A 17,276-nucleotide genomic window follows, 5' to 3' on the forward strand; every position below is an offset into this window, starting at 1 on the left:
CAAACTATAAGTCACGGCAACCTGCAATACTTCTTTCATAGGCATTTCCATTAATTGGCCCTTCGTAATCAAACATGACAGTAATTATTATGTGATAGGAAAAGTTGGTGTAGCTTTCAGCACCCTGCATATGGCAAGGTTGCTCTTTATTCTTTTTCTTTTTCACGCTACATGATCGAAGGGCAGCATGTGTCTGTCACCAGCCCATGCATAACCAAATATAGACAATGGTAGAAATTCTGGGATTTGACAAACATTCCTGAGGACAAGTTTCTCCAGCCAGTAACTCAGTGACAGCAACTGAGTTACAGACTTGACAACATTGGCATGATGAATTATTCCAAAAAATAAGATTGAATACCACAATGTGGATACACAAATCTGCAAAATAAAATATTGTGTGGATCCCTGAAGAAGTGCAATTTCAGTCAGAAACATACGTTGACTTCGACCACATGAAGGAACAGCATTGGAGTCTGTTAACAAAGTAAGCCATTCACGAAGCAAACCCTGTCTCCCAGGGCTTTCTTTTTTTATTTATTTGTGCTTATGACAAGTAAAAACACCCGCTGAGTTAATGGCAGTTCAGCTAGCAAACGAAAATCAAATTCATCAACACAAGGGAGCAAACTGAAATATGTACTTCAATAGATCGAAGGATCCCATATGTGCTTGCAAATCACAGTTCCATAATGTATCGTGCTTTTAACATAAATGCTTCCGAAGTTCTGCCTCCCTAGTTTTCCCTTAAGGCTGTATCCTTTACGCCTGCTTGCAGCTCTGCACAGTTGCTTATATAATTACACCCAAATCATTAATCAAATTATTACAGTAAATGATGCCAAAAAATATTCAACTTCACAAGCATCTCAATCAAGGGCAAGTGCGCTCTATGATACAGTATTTGGAGCACGTCATTTCTATGGATGGATTTCATTCAAGTTGGCAACCAAACTTGTCATAGTTGCTTTTGGGGTTGTGTCTGTGCTAAGTTCATATGTTACAGCTCCATTTTTGGTCCATTGTAAATAAGTATAAACAGAATCGGCCCAGGTAATGTCAATGAGAGCTGTGTAAAGGCGTTCACGCCAGTCCTCAAGCTTGATTTCGTATTATTCATCGGCCTCACTCTAAAGGGAAAGGGATATATGGTGCTAAAATGGCAATTAGAATCTCATGAGTTGCATCCTGCCCAATTAGATTGCTCAGAATGCAGGCAATAACCACCAGTATTGTGCAGCAGTCCGAGCAATCTCAGAATTCCACACCTATCACTTTCTTTTAAATGGTACAGTTGGGGGATTTTTTGTAAAGTCTACCTGTGGTAAGACTTCATAAAATTATCCCTTGGTGTACAGGCCCCAACTTCTAATATAGGTCTGTATTCCTCAATGTTTTTGTAGTATGGCAGAGCAGCCAGGCATATCTTAGGAGGGAGATGTGAGCTTTAGGTAAGTACAAGGAATTAAGTAAATACATAGGCCCAAAGAAACTCTTACACATGTGTAGTTGTAGTAAAATAGTTATTTATTTTATATGCACAAGGCTAACGTTAAATCTCAGGTACGTAATTACTATTTCAACTAAGAAACACAATATCAAATTAAAGCAATACTCCGGTGAGTATACCATGCGTTAAGAAATATACATGTAATTGAACACAGTTCAACAATGAGTAAAATCACTTGTTAGAAAATGTTCTGTTGTAGGAATGAAAAGTTTAAGCAACACCAACAATAGCAGAACAGTACTTTAAAAGACTTGTATTACTTTACAAAGGCCTTATGGCTTTTGCAGTCCGCCCCTATCTAGGTATGGGTTCTTCAAAGTCAGATTGGAGGGAAAGCAGACAAGGCCAGGGTTGGACTGGCCGCATCGGCCGATCGGCCACTGGCCGATGTACTTTGAGGACCTGGGGGCCGGTTTTTTATTCACGCCACCCTGGGCCGTTTTTTTGTTGTTGTTGTAATCTCGAAAATACATTTATTTTGCATCATAAAAGCAAGGTAACAACGTGTGTTTACACATTGTTACCTTGCTTTGAATTATTTATCAAATGTCATCATGCATGCAGATGCAGTTTAGGAGCCGGGCCGCGGCCACTTTCTGGGGCAGCCGCGGTGCGGCGGTGGTCTGTGCTCGCATTGCGACCCTCGCCCCCCCCCCCGCAGTGCAGGGCAGGTCCAAATAATTGCTGGGAAAGGGAATTCGGGCCTGGGCCGGCGTGGCTGCTGACGCCAGTCAGCCTGGGCCAGGAGGCTGTGCGTGCGAGTGAGCAGTCAAGGTAGCACTTTTGCTTATCCTTGCAGCTTGCAGCTTGCTGCTAATGCTAGTGCTAATGTAACACCTGGGGCTGGCTGATGAGTGCTGGGCTGGGCCGCATAATAATTATGTTTTCTTGTATCAAAGACTCGGAAAGAAGTTAGGTTGGGAGGAGGGAGGAGAAAGAAACGGAGGGAGAGAGGTGAGAGACAAATACTTCTTGCTTTCAACTTTGCAAGAAGTACAACAAATGTGTTGAACTTGCATGCAAAGTTGAAAGCAACTTGTGCCTGGAGCTGGGGCCCGCCGGGGAAGGGAGGGATATAAATTAACCAATTAAATGATTATGCCGGAAGGGAGCAGCACTCCGCGGCGCCAGAAGTTCGGAGGAGCCGGAGGACTGGGTTAATTCTGTGACGTAGTGATGTCACGTGTGAGGTGTGAGTTGAGGATGTAGAATGCACATGGGCCTCTTGCTCAGTGCTGGGCATGAATTTTGCAAAGACGAGTCGAGTTAGAGACATGGTCACATCTGGACACAGTCACACTGTCCAAGGCAGCACTCAGTGTGCGCACTAGTCTGCAGCAGCAGGCAGTGTCAGCATGGCACTCACTGGGCCAGGGGCCCTGGGCAGGCAGTCTCTGTGTGCGTGCACAGCACAGAGCAGCGAGGGAGGTGCAGGCAGGCACCATGCAGCAGCAGGCCAGCAGCAGAGACTGAGACACAGTGTGACCATCACGGCACCTGCTGCTGCCTGTGATCTCTCTATCATCTATCTTCAGATTCTTTCCGGATCTGGACCAGGGACTTGGAACCACATGACCTGACAACAAGTAAGTTTAGGTCGGAGCCTCTAGGCCGGCCTGCGGCCTCCCTCCTCTCTTTCTCTGTTTAAAGTTGGTCACTGTAGCACGGTCTGTTTCACACAGTCTGTTTCTGCTCATTGCCATGCATTGTCCTCTCCTATACATTAAAGGAAACGTTTACGCTGAAAAGAAGCTCCCTTTTGTTGAAAATTGAAAGGCAGCAGCAGTTAATTAGAGCGGCACCTGGGCAGCAAGGGAATGATGCATTTTAATGGAAGGTTCATTTCAGCCATGATTTGGTGTTTTCCAGTTTAGCTTTCTTTCATGAAACCCATGAAAACCCGCCTGTCTTCAAACGTTTCAGTCATGGAAAGGCTTCCACCGATGAGTCCTAATGGTCAGTTTTCTGGTGAGGCATTCATGCCTGACTGGCGCTCACTGAACAGGGTTTAAGTAATCGCACAGCGAAGGGGAGAATGCGACTGGGCTGTGGATGTATGTTATTCATGCTTGGTTAATGCAAATGAATCAAGTCTGAACATCCATAATAAATAAACATAAAAAGATACCCCCTACTTTCATCTTAGCCTACACTTTACATTCCTGTTAGGGGGGCGGGGAAGTTGTTTACCTTTCTTTCTCCGTGCTGCGTTAGGACAGGCACTGTATTTGCGTGGTGCCTGTTTTACATTTGTGTTGGGTTGTGCCTTTCTGCTGTGTGGCAGCGGGGGAAGAGGCGGTGTGTGTTTGGCCTGTTCTCTGTTTGCTGTGACCCGTGGTTTTGGCAGGTGGTAGGCTGATGCAGCAGCTGTGCTTGTTGTGGGCCACGGCTCCTCTCATTGAAAGGGAACTGCAAGTGTCTGGATTTTCTCCTTCCCCTGCCTGTTACATTTTACTTAACAATTGTGGAATTAAGATGAAAAACCGGAAAGGAACGGCTGCGATGAGGTGAGTAATAGCTGTGGCTTTGTTTTTTTTTGAGCTGTGCAGTGCTGTGTTAACGCTTTTGGCCCCTAACTCTTGCTATATGTTTGACCTATTTTCTGTTTAACCTGGGATATGCATGTGTTGTTACTCCCCAACAACCACTGGCATAGTTAAGACAGACAGCACACCCACAGGAGTTACCTTTGAGAACTCTAATGCATCGTGTGTTTGCTCTCTAAACAGCGTAAAAGAAGCAGTATTGTTATGTATCACTTTTTAAAATAAAAACAGCGATGTCCATTTTTATTGGCTGACGTTAATATTTTCCATGTGTATATTTTTCTAAATGTTTGACATCATATTTTAAGCTTAAAATCATATGACCTTAACGTGCATTAGTTTTAAGAGTATTACTCCTAGGTCATAACTGCTATAATAGTACCCTATTGGGGTGACTTACTGAGGGACTGCATTTTTGGATAGGTAATACTTTATTGATGTGTGGGACTGTTCTGCATGTACACGAACATCGCTATGACACGCTCTCCATCATTCTGACACCCACGTCACACCCAACCCAAGCCCTTCTTGTCACTCCATAGCCAGCGCAGCCAAAGCTCAGCAAGCACCCCAGTGGTGACCTGATGCACTGCTTTACTGGCCACCCAGGCACTTAAAATAAAAACAAGCATTGTCAATGCCAAGAGTTGTGGCTTTTGGGTAGGCCCAGCAATGCCATAGTGTTAACTGGCCATTGATGGTAGCCGGGGTGAAAATGGTGCGAGAACCTGGGCATGTGATAGCAGTCAGTGCCTGGCAAATGCCTAATACTTATGCACAGGCAAAAACTGTTGGCTTTGCCAATGCTTGATTTTACCAGAACTTTAGTGAAGGACCCACCGTGTCGTCAGGTGGTCACACGAGTCTCCTCATTCCTTAAGTACTGTTCTTTGAGTGCAGGGATGATGGGCAGTACTGGTGAGTGGTGGTGATGTACTGATGTAAAATGTTTAAACCTCAACTTGGCCCAGATTTTTTTATATTTAAAATAATTCCTGTTGCCATGTTACATTCCATTGGGCCTAATCCATAGAGGCGCTGGCAGAAGTAGTACTGCGTGCAGCCCTATTAGTACCCAGCGCATGGGCTGGGCCCTTTGCACTTTTATGAGTTGTTGCTGTTCTGGCAACTCTTGCCTCGGGATGGGGAGGGATGGGGAGGGAAAATCTAACGAAGCTGCTTATTTTTTGCTATTTGATATGGCAGGGGCAGACTTTCTTGCAGCATTTGAACAGCTGCTACGACACATCCTGGCACAACAAAATCACAGGAGACAACAAGGGACACTAACCTAAGTTAAGTGCTGCGCTACCTCATGTGTGTTTATTATGTTGCTGTGCCTTTGTATACTGCTATAATGATATTGTATATTTGTGTAGAGTCAGAAGCAGGGATGTGTTTCTATGAGTGTAACAGCTCGCTGAAGCATGTGCAGTGATCAAAACCTTACCCTAACATCCCCAACCTATCCATAACCTCTCCCTAAACCTCATTCTGGTTTCCCTACTCCCCCCACCCCTCTCTTCCTATCCAACCTTCGTCACCCTAACCCTCCTTCCCTGCTGGGGTTGCGGAGCCCTGTATAAGCACCTACTTGTAGCAGGTCCCAAAACCACAGTGGGGGGGGGGTTGGTTCATACCACTCCTGCACCTCGGAGCTGTGGACCCTGTCACAGAGCTGTATGCAAAGTTATGTTATTTCATGAGTTGTGTTGTAATGTGACAGACATATGCACCCTCCATAAGTAGCATTTTCCAAAAAGTCGTGAATTGGCGCGATTCACGGATGGTTTGAGGGCTACTTTTTTGAGGCGCGGGGTCGGCCACTTTTTTAAGGCGAGGGGTGGGCCACTTTTTTGTGGGTGTCCGGGCCTATTTGTTGTCCCAGTACGACCCTGGACAAGGCACAGATGCAAAAAACAGTAAAGTTCCAAAGGATCCTTCAATTATAAGTAAGTAAAGGGCATTTGTTGGTCAAAAAGTTTTCAGGGGCCTTGGGAAAATCTCCTCATGGACGCACACACGTTAGACCTGGGGGAACGGTATGGGAGAACACTGAAACACCGGAAACAACACTCAAGCAACAAAGGAGTGACAGAATTACTCAGGTATGTACTATTCTGAGTCCCACAGTACCAGATGAGTTTTGACAAAGATGCAGCTGGATTCTTTCACAGTGCTACAGCGGTGGACCGGTCTCCTGTTCCTTAGTTGTAGAAATGAAAGGAGGGACTCTGGTAGGGATGTTGCAGCAGCAGTCAAAAACAGAACGTGCATCTGGAGGCCCAGCAGGAGTCCACCACAATTCTGGGAGGATTTGTGCATAGGAAGACAAAGCACTGAACTAGGGTCAGAGATGCCAGGGTATTGGCGGCTTGCAGCCCAGAAAGGTCACAGTGCATCGTGGGATTGCTCGTCCTGCAGTCTATCTTATGGTTGATTGGTCTCACCAGCCAAAGGGAAGGAGTCATACTCTTCAGAGCTCCTCTGTTGATTAGAAAACAGGGTCAGGACAGCAGTGGTCTCTTTGTGGTTGCTGGAAGGTGCTGTAGGCATCTCTGGTTGTTTTTTTCTTCGGTTCTTCGGTTTTAGTGGTCAACTTTACTTCTGCCTCAGGATTCACGCCTTTTATCAGGAACCCCCACTCATCCTATGCAAACTGTCCCTGCAGTTTACAGAAAGGGGCAAGTAGCTCTCCAATCAGGAAAGCCAGCCCCCCAGTGGGAACTGGTTTCTCTCAGGCACACCAGAAGACAGAGAACAGCAGAGTTTCAGGATCCTGCCCTGTTTACTTTCCTCACAGACACACTGGAGCCTCAGCGGGCTTCACAAAAGATTCCTGCCGCAGACAAAACTCAAACCAGGACCTCTCCCAGACAGGGTGGCAGAAGAAGGATGAAGAATCGACAAACACACAAGAAATTGCTAAAAAAAAAAAGGTAGATGCCACCATTTTGGGTCAATGGTTAACCTTCTATGCATAACCGCAGCTGTGAAGACAGCCTGCAAGTATAAATTGCACAAAAGTCACTACAACACATCCACTGCCACCAGCCATAGATGTATGCCTGTCACTATAACAAAAATGTTACAGGAGAAGGGAGATAGAAGGTAGCCCCTCAACACTCCCCACAGGGGTGTGCGTGTTGATCTCACAAAAGGAAAAGCTAACAAGGATAAAAGGTATCCCTCAAACCTTGAGAGCAGTAGTTCTTAAGGAAATTAAAACAATATGAAAAGGAGAGCCCACAGGGCTCCAGGCAACACTGGAAAAAAGATGCTGTGTGCTGCAAAAGTGAAGCACAGACGTCTTTAAAAAGTATGGAGGAAAGCATGACTCCATAAAACAAAGTAAGAACGTAATGAACAGGGTTCCCATGTTCAGAGCAAAAGGAATAAATGAGCGGGGAAAAGGCTCCTCTCATTCAGGAGAACAAGAAAAGAGCCAAAGAGTCCAGTAAAAAGTGTTGTGGTTCTCTCAGGAAGAGGAAATTTGCCAAACAAATGAAAAGTCTGCCTACACTCTTTTTTTAAAAATCTAAGACTGTCAGAGACAAGACATGCATACAGTTGTGGTCTACCCATGACCTGGCTAGCTTAAAAAGAGACCAAAGTCAGGCAGAACGGACTTAGGAGAAAAACCAATCTAACGAGAATAAGGCAACTTCGAAAATGTTACAAAAAGCCTATAAAAAACACATTTTTGATGCAAAAAGGAATTTTTACAACAACGAAATTGAGTTGGCAGGAAATAACACAAAACATTATTCGAGATATATAGAAACCTCGAGAAACCTATGACCCAGCTCCAGTCCTTCTTTCCATCTAGTAAGGATTGTTTTATGGTACAACTAGCCTTTGCTGACAAAATCACCGCTGCCCGTGATAGAATCTATAATCCCCTGAAGAATGACATTCATCAGGAAATCCAGTTTCTGGTAAGTCAAGAAGATTTAAGTTTTTTCTTCAAACAAATAACTGAAGATGAGATATGGTCATTTCTAAGATCCATGCGCCCTACCTGTTGTCCAGGCGAGAGTCTTCCCTCTACATGTATCCTGTGTAATCCTAGAATCTTTGTTCCTTATGTGATATGCTTTGTTAATGCCTCCTTTAGTCATGGCTCCATCCCTGATACCATGAAACAAGTTGTGGTTACACCTCAGGCAAAAAAAACCTGGTCTGAACCCAAGCGTTCCAAACAACTTGCGCCACATCACAAACACTCTGTTTCTTTTGAAAATCATAAATAAGGTAGCTATCTCCCAGCCTCAATGACATATTGAAGGCTCTGGTATTTTCCAACCTGTGACGCAATCTGGTTTTCGAGCTAACCATGGAACAGAAAGTGGTGTACTAGACCTCCAGACACATATGCTTGATGTCCTAGAGGAAAGCGGGTCGGGCCTGCTGATACTTTTAGATATGCCAGCTGCTTTTGACATGCTCAATCATAAATGTCTATTGGATGCACTTGCTACCATCGGGGAGTGCTCCAGAGAGGCTACAAATTGGATCCGTTCCTTTCTCAGTAATAAGCAATCACGGGTGTGCTGGGGTGACACTTCCTCGGGTGTTGAGCAAATACGTTGTGGCTCCCGCAGTGAGCATGCTTGTCTTCACATTGTTTAATCTACATGTAAAGCTGCTCTGTGATCTCCTAACCACATTGGCAATCCATTTTACAAACTATGCCGATGACACCGCACTTTTGATGGAATTAAGCGGAAGCTTGAAGGATGACTCTGCTAGACTAGATTACATCTATGGCTCAGCAAAAAGGTGGAGGTCCAGCAATTGGATGTGTTTGAACAGTGCCAAGACTGAACTAATGATCTTTGGCTCTACACAGGCCAGAGTCAAGATAGGCTCTGAATACACTCATATGAACATCGAAGGTAACTGCATAAACATTATGGACAAAGTTAAGACTCTTGGTGTTCATGTTGAATCTTCTCTCGGTTCTGACGCACATGTAGATGGTATGGATGGCAGTTTGCAGTACCATTTGAAGGTGTTGAGACATGCCAAACCACTTCTGTCCTTCAAAAATCAAGAAATCCTGGTTAGAGCAATTGTTATGCCACGTCTCGATTATTGTACTGCCCTTGTTTGGGGCAAGCTAAACGAGGCTGTCTGAATTATTTGTGGCATCCCTAAGAAAGAACATATTTCCCATGCTAGGAAGAATCTCCATTGGATGACTGTGTCAGCAAGAATATGTTTTAAGGCCCTCTCTCTTGTCCACAAACGTGTCAATGGTGATGCACCTGTCTATCTTAAGGAGTGAATGAAATCGTACGCACCTTCCAGACTGCTCCGATCCAGCACTAGTGGGCAGCTGGTTGTTCCCAGATGTAAAAGTGCTAGAGGCTCTGGGCGTCCTTTTGCCGTCCGTGCAGCTCAAGCATGGAATGAGCTGCCCATGGAGCTACGTTTGGAAACATGCCACTTGCTGCTCCAGAAACGTCTAAAATCGTTCTTGTTCAAATAATTTCGCCCTTTTATGCGTCTGGCTGACCTGTGAATCACGTTTCTTGAAAAATGAGCTTAGACATCTATGTTTTGTCCTGTAATTTTGAAGACCTCTTGTGTCTACGTATGCGCCCGATGCCTGTGGGCTTTGGCGCTTTATAAATATATAAATAAAATAAATAACAGTTGTTAGCACGTCCAATGGCAGAATTGCTATTTGCAGCAAATCCTTTCCTTTCTGACTGCGGAAAATCACCTACTGCTCATCTCTGCCTTAATGGAAATAATTATAATTATTCTTTTATAACACGCTTAGTACCAAAGAGTTGTTTCTAAGCACGGGATCGGGATTTGAACCTGTATTGCTCTATGTTGTCTTGCTTCCAAGACAAACGTGTTGCCCCTGAGCTATCCTTCCTCCCATGAGCTATCCTTCCTTCCCTTAGAAATAGAAAAGGGTCTCCTTCGTTTGTGACTAAGCTCCCTTGATTTTTCATATATATATAAATATATACATATTTTTTTTTTAATGAGGGAAACTTGTTTGTACTCAAGCATTTGGATCTAAACAACGTTGCCTTTTACACAAGTACGCACCTGGATATACGGGCTTGTGGTAATAACCGTTAAATCCATTTTAAAGGCAATATTGGCCAGTAAGGACCTGCAGGCTATGTTAAGCTTCAGCTCCAGGTTTTCTACAGTCAGCGTTGTACACTATAGTGGGCTTTATAGTTCCATTAGAAGGTTGTGTTATGTTTAGACTTCAGTCACTTCCAGGCACAGCAACAAATTAGAGCATTGCAGCAACCGCAAACTGTATCACTATCAGCTGTATTTGTCCTGTCCATCACATGTACTTGCCATGTTTGATTTGCATTCTTTGGTTCTTAAAGTGTATGTATAAAAAAGTCATTGTATGACTGTATTATACCAATAATAAAAAAAAGAATCTCCATCTCGCTCTCCTCACATGAAATCCCCAGATGATGGAGGTCCAAATGGTGCAATGCTTGCTTTTGCTGCTCTAGGGTAGAAGGGATTGTCTCATCACTACATTCTTCCTGGCCCCCAGGCTTCCCTTTATAGAATCATTGTATATGCTTAACCCAGGGCTCCCATTGCTCCTTGCTATCCTGTAATGTTTCTTCCAAGTGCTATTGTATGAACACTTACTAGACCGAGAGTACATTAATCTCTTACTAAGAGGTTTATAGAGATCACTGAACCTCAAGGATCCAAGCGGCAGACCTCCCAAGCATCCCTAGACGATTTCATCAAAATACGGACACCTTTTCAGGCTACCAGGAGAAACCAAATAATTCCCAAGATTCGAGGAAGAGGCACCCCTTGCGATCCTGCCATTATAGGAATAAATGAAGCTGTTTGAACCTTTCTTAAGCATTGAACACAGGAACTGTCTAATTACTGCAACCATCATTCTTTCATTCGTCTTAATTTTTTTCACGTTTTTTAGCAATGACTAAAATGGTTGTACTATACCACAATATGCATGTGTGATTGTGCATTGGTGCGGATGTGCTTACGATGTTGCATTATGTTGATTTATACCACGCACCGTTACCACCCAGAGGCAGTCTCCAAGCGCCATATAGCAATATGTCATGTCTTCTGGTACGCAGTGATGCACTAAATCAATGAAGGCAAATTCTGTTTCTTTCTCTTGTCCAGTTCACTGTCCACTTTCTTCAAGAAGCAAATTGTATTAACTCTCTGCGGCAAATGTTACAGAACACATTGGCCTCATAATGAAACATGTGGTATGATAAAGGCTAGCCATCCTCTTCCATTTGCGCCAGTGGTAAAATACTTCCTATTATGGGAAAAGGAGTAAAGCGCTCTCGGTCGGGTTGCCTCTGGGGCTCCAACGCTGCTGTCAATAAATGCACCCCCCCTCATCAGTGAATGCAGCGCCACCTGATGTTAGCTCATAACTGATGGCAGTCTTCATCAGAACAAAATATTGCCGAAAATGTATGAATCCACTGCCCAATGAAAGAATGGTTTTGAGTCGTTCCTATAATGTGTGATTAAAAAAAAACAAGAAACAGCTGTACAGTATTAACACCGCTGAGCTAACAGATGACATAGAGATAATCTGAGCATAGCTGTGCATTTCCTTGGTCGTAGATCTTATGTTAAAATGACCATGTGGGGTTTTCTGAGTAATTGGTTACCTCATCCTTGGCGTTTCCATAAATGTCCTACTTTTCTGTACATTAGCCCATCCCAATTATTTCTGCAGTTCACTGGGCCTGTGTTTTTTCAGAAATCTATGTGAGAGACTAATGCCTCACCAATGCGCCCTGAATATGTTGTATGACGTCCCACCGGTAAGGGAGATTTTAGTCTTCCCAGATGCCACTGCTTGACTATTGGGGCCAATATCTCTGGGATTAAGTACTTTCCAGTTGTCTTTTTCCCAGGAGTTGAAGATCTTGATGCATGGCTTCTTCTGTGCTGAACTGCGACGGCTCACATGTGCATAAACATGTTTATGAAAAACAGCAATGATTGCTACAAAACACATGTAAGATTAGAAATTTGGTAGGACAGACTTTAACACGAGATGGAAATACTTACTCTTGCTCCATCATTTCCAGCTGTGCCTTCAGAGCCTTTCTCTCCCATTCCACCCTATAAAACATGGACAAAAGTATATTTTAATTACTATGGGGAAGATGGTTTCATTTCACCCAGAGAAATGTTTACAGGATGGATAAAAACTTTAAAGTGAAAGGGTAGCACCGATGGAAAGCTAGGCCAGATCAGCACAGCATGCCCGTCCATTGCTGAGAATGTATGCACCGCTTCTCCCAGAGATATCAGAAACACCCCAGCCTTTATAACTGGAAAGGAAATACCAATGAAGAACATTTGCTTACTCTGTCGCCCTTTGGACCAGGAGTTCCAGCAATGCCTCTTTCTCCCGGCATACCCTGAAGACCAGGAGGACCTGTGTCACCAGGAGTCCCAGAGGGTCCTGGGCTGCCCTGAAATCGGAAATACATATTTAATATGCTTTTATAGAGCATGTTTCGCAACAGAGTACTCTTTCCCAAATATAGGCACCATTACCAATGACATCTTGAAAGTGAGCAGTACTGGCATATACATTTGCCTACATAGCATGTCTGTCCCAAAAAATTATACTTGATGATATATGCACATCTGTTGCACATCTGTTGCATATCTAGCTGGTCTATCTATCTATCTATCTATCTATCTATCTATCTATCTATCTAATGAACATTCTTTAGTTAAAGTGCAGTTAAGGTGACTACATTTAATGCAACAAAACCCATGAAATTCAGCGCATTGGGAATCCCAGGACTGGCTTAACTCTGTGGATTCCCACCGTTAATTTGCAAACACTAACGAGCCACAAGCCATGGCGGCACCCAATTTTTGTTTTACAACACTAGCCGGCACCAACAAGCCACTAGCCATGGCCTTCCCCATTGTTTATTTGAAAACACTAACGAGCCACAAGGCTTGGGCCTTCGGCCGTAGCTACTGTATATTTTAAAGAACTAATGTGCCACAATCCATAGCCTTCGGCTGAAGGCCGTGGTCACTGTATATTTTAAAACACTAACAAGTCAGAAGCAATGGCCGTTTGCCATGGCCAGTGGCCGCAGCCAACTCTATATTTTATAACACAATCTGGCCACTAGCTATGGCTTTCGGCCGTGCCCGCTTTTGCTTTTACAACACTACCAGGCCTTCATCCGTTAAAATGCTACCAAGCCACTGGCCATGACCTTTGTGCATGGCCAGTTATTTTAAGCCCCCAACCTCCCTCACTGTGACTGTAAAAATCTCTTTATTTTTTAAATATTTTATCCCAATACCCGCGGCTATAATACCATTGTACTACATATAGCCGCAAGTACATGTAGTCATCTCATAGCTGTGATTAGAAGGAAGAAAACATGTCCCGGGACCCCCACTCACTCACCAGGTGCCCCTCTCCTCCTGACAAAGTCCCTCCACTCCTACAAACACATATTTGTCTCCCCAGCCTCATCTCATGCTCCCTCAAACACTTGTCGTTCCGTGTGAAACACTTTCAATTCCGTTCGAGTTTTCGCCATTAACCTTGGCTTTTCCTCTGAATATTCGTGGCTACGGGTAAATGTTTGTACTGCAAACTCGGTCCCTACCCACCTCCAACTGAAAAGCCTCTCTGTCACAATGCATCATGGGGATATCACTATTTTTTGGCAGAAGGGGGCACCTCCTTTCCCCTCAAATATTAAAAAAACGAATGTACAGACTAGCGCCAAACCACAAAAGGATTACGAGTCAACACTTCGTGCCCAGGTTGTTTCAGACCTGGTCCAAATCCATCTAGCGGTTTTCACTGTGCACTGGAGCAAAAATGTACCTCTGGGAAAATTAATGTGGAGTAGGCTGAAAGTGCTTTGTTTGGGGAGGAGGGTGGAGGGAAGGAGCGCGTACAACATTTTCTGCAAAGTTTCAGTGAAATCCATTGCATGGTTCAAATGTTATTAGCATTTTGGTTCTTATATCCGTTGGAACTCACGTCTCCCCTTAACTATAGGGTGGCGACCGTCGCCCTATTATTTATCTATCTACCAGCATTCATATCCATATAAGCAATTATATAGTATCTGGTGGCAAACTTAACCATATCACAAGCCCATCTTTTCCTCATACCTTAAACTTAGAATTTGGCAAGGTACTGTTTCTCAGCGCATGAAAAGGATAAGGTGTGAATCTCAAGCTGAATATTCAAGTTATGCACTATTGCACTTCCGGTTTCCATGGTCTGTCGATATGATTTATCGGTGCTATGCTATCAAGATGTTGTCATAGACACCATGGTATTGGGCCTCATTACGACCCAGGCGGTAAGTTACCGCCTGGGCCGTGACTTTACCACCATGGCGTAAACTACGTTTACGCCATGGTGGTTGGCGGATTTACCGCCCCATTCCAACCTTGGCGGGGCGGTAAATCCCCATTTTCCCATTTTCCCTTCCCTATTCCCATTTTGCCCCATAGGGCATAATGGGAGTGGGGAAGGCGTTAATTACGCCACCGTAAATTACGGTGGCGTAATTAACTCCATGGTCCCTTAGCGCCATGGATTTTAACACCTGCTAAAAGCAGGTGTTAAAACCTCCATGGCGCTAAGGGACCTCGGAATCAGGCGGTAAGGGTCGGCGCTGTTTACGCCGCCGTAAACCCCTTACCGCCTGAGTCGTAATGAGGCCCTTTGAGTGCAAACTACATGCAACAGGGCACTTTTCTCCATCTCAACATAGAGAATGGCCTAATAAGGGATCTCTGGGTTGGGGAGAATTCTACAGATGCATTTCTTCTTTCATTGCAGAAGAATAGTCTTATATCTGCTTGTCTGGATTCATGTCCTTATTGTAAGGTGTGCCCAGCATCTGTCTGTGAGCACGCTTGATAGATAGTATAGGTTTTGCTATTGATTTGTGTACAGTAATAATGAAGACAGTGCAGTGGAGTCCGTACAGATATGGATTTGGGCATCTAGATTGACAGCTCTGGTACAGTGTCTGGTAGAGACATTTTTTGCTGGATGTTAAAGCAGTAAAGCAGATGTAACTTGCGTCTTGGCCTGATGTTAACATGAAACTACTGACTGTATCCACAAAGTCCCCAGTGGAATGAGGCCAAACTTGTGATTGTTAGAAATATCAGTGTAATGTATAGGGGATTCAGTCTGATCTGGTGTTACCTTATGGCAATATAAACTTACCCTATATCAGATTTAGGAAAACAATATATGTAAGCAAACACTGTTGACAATTTTATCGCTCATTCTAAAATATCTCCTCATTCCATGTCCCTTCTTTTGCCACTAAGGCAACTTATTGAGGTAAATCTTCTGTTACATTGGTGTGCCCTCCAAAAACATCATATCCAGAATCATTCAATGCAACATAAGAGTTCTCACAACAGTTCCTGAGGGAAGACTGATCTTTTGTGGATGTGCTTAAAACGGCCCTTTTATGAGCATTTATGTATTTGCCAATCACAAACCCTCTTCACACACCCACAACTCACACACACGCCCCTGTTAACTCCCACATTTGTAGGTCTGTATGGATCTTAACCAAACGTCCATCTTGATTGCAATCATGACTTAAGACGGAACTAACGGGTAAGTCCTTCTGTCAATCATGTGTACATTAAACTATCAGTTACTACTTTTAATAGGTGTAGGTCTTTCTCATGGTTGGTAAAGCTTTGTGAATCGGGTACTTTGATCTACAGTTAACAAGGTTAGCTCCCTGATCCTTAGATTGCATTAGTGTGAATTTAGAGCCAGAGATTATAGTTGAATAGGGCACAGTAATATTATGGTACGTCCTACATATAGGGCCTCATTACAAGTCAGGCGGAACGGGTTAACGGGTTCCGCAAATGGTGGCTGGCCCGTTAACACCATTCCACCTGATTACGAGGTCCCCTTGCAGGACCCGGTAAGTTACCGGGTCCCGCGAGGGGAAGAGGGAGCTAACAACGGGCCGGTCGTAATCGGCCCGTTGTTAGCTCCCTCTCCCATTCCAATTGAGCCCTATGGGGGCTCAAATGGGAATGGGGAAGGTCCGGATCCGGTTTCCCAGAGGGAGGAATTACTGGACCCTCCAAACTCAGAATGGCCCAGTAATTCCCCATTCAGGGAACCCGGTAAAGGAGCCCGGTTTGGCGGCAGCCATGGAGCTAATAGCTCCATGGCTGCCGCCATACTCGTAATGAGGCCCATAGTCTTTTAGGATGGCTGACCTAATTATACTGGTATATATGCATGAATTGTATCACATATAAAATCAATACATTGGACTCGTTGTTAATGGGCCTCATTAGGCCTCGGGTGCTAAGCCATGGTGTTATTAGCACCATGGTCCATGCTGGAGTCCGCCATGGCAGAATGGGGAATTACCACCCCATTCCGAGGTTGGTGGGGCAGTAATTCCCCATGGCCCTTCCCCATTCCCATTTTTGCCCCGTAGGGCTCAATGGGAATGGGGAAGGCACTAATTACGGTACCGCAAATTGTGGTACCGTAATTAGCACCAAGGTCCCTTTGCGGGTCCCTACTTTAACGGCTGGTATAACCAGCCGTTAAGGTTGGGTCCCACAAAGGGACCTCGTAATTAGGCGCTAGGTGTTTAACGGCGCCGCAGCCTTTTACGGCGCCGTTAAATACTTAGCGCTGGATCATAATGAGGCCCAATGTGTAAGTTTGATACATTTTGTGTAACATATTGCAATACATAGTAGGATATTTAAAACGAGTTAGTACTGAACAGAAGACAGGCACATTCCTATGCTAGGATTTACCTTGGGACCATCAGGGCCGTGACCTCCAGCCATTCCCTTTTCACCTGGAAGTCCTGAGGAACCTGGTTCACCTCTCTCACCTGGATTTCCGCGTTCTCCCTACAGACATTTCACAAAAACAATATCATGGTTTAAACATACTAATGCAATGTAACAGTCAATGAACAATAATAGCAACAAAGCTAACTACATTAAAAGGTATGTTATATGGCACTTCAGTAACTCAAATGCTTTATTTCCCAATAACAATAATTTCAGGTAAAGGTAGCATTCAGGGTGGTAAAATGCTGTATAGGAACATTTTGAGGTCTGATAACTGAAATTCCAGGCAGCAGACTGCCAGTTAAGGCCAGCAAGCTTGGTTAATCAGTATTCTA

At 44.2% G+C, this 17,276-nt stretch overlaps 1 protein-coding gene across 1 annotated transcript in view; it reads right to left on the reverse strand.

Moving 5' to 3' along the window:
• The window catches only part of COL5A2 (collagen type V alpha 2 chain), a 366,388-nt gene that overhangs the window by 66,865 nt on the left and 282,247 nt on the right, over positions 1–17,276 (reverse strand). Inside the window, exons 33-35 of the mRNA XM_069615629.1 lie at positions 16,900–16,998; positions 12,438–12,545; positions 12,136–12,189 (exon numbers count right to left, since the gene is read on the reverse strand). Coding sequence (XP_069471730.1) covers positions 12,136–12,189; positions 12,438–12,545; positions 16,900–16,998 — 261 coding nt within the window. The remainder of the gene's footprint in view (positions 1–12,135; positions 12,190–12,437; positions 12,546–16,899; positions 16,999–17,276) is intronic.

Source organism: Ambystoma mexicanum, chromosome 9, assembly GCF_040938575.1.
Source record: "Ambystoma mexicanum isolate Mex_15411 chromosome 9, UKY_AmexF1_1, whole genome shotgun sequence".
Classification (NCBI taxonomy): domain Eukaryota; kingdom Metazoa; phylum Chordata; class Amphibia; order Caudata; family Ambystomatidae; genus Ambystoma; species Ambystoma mexicanum.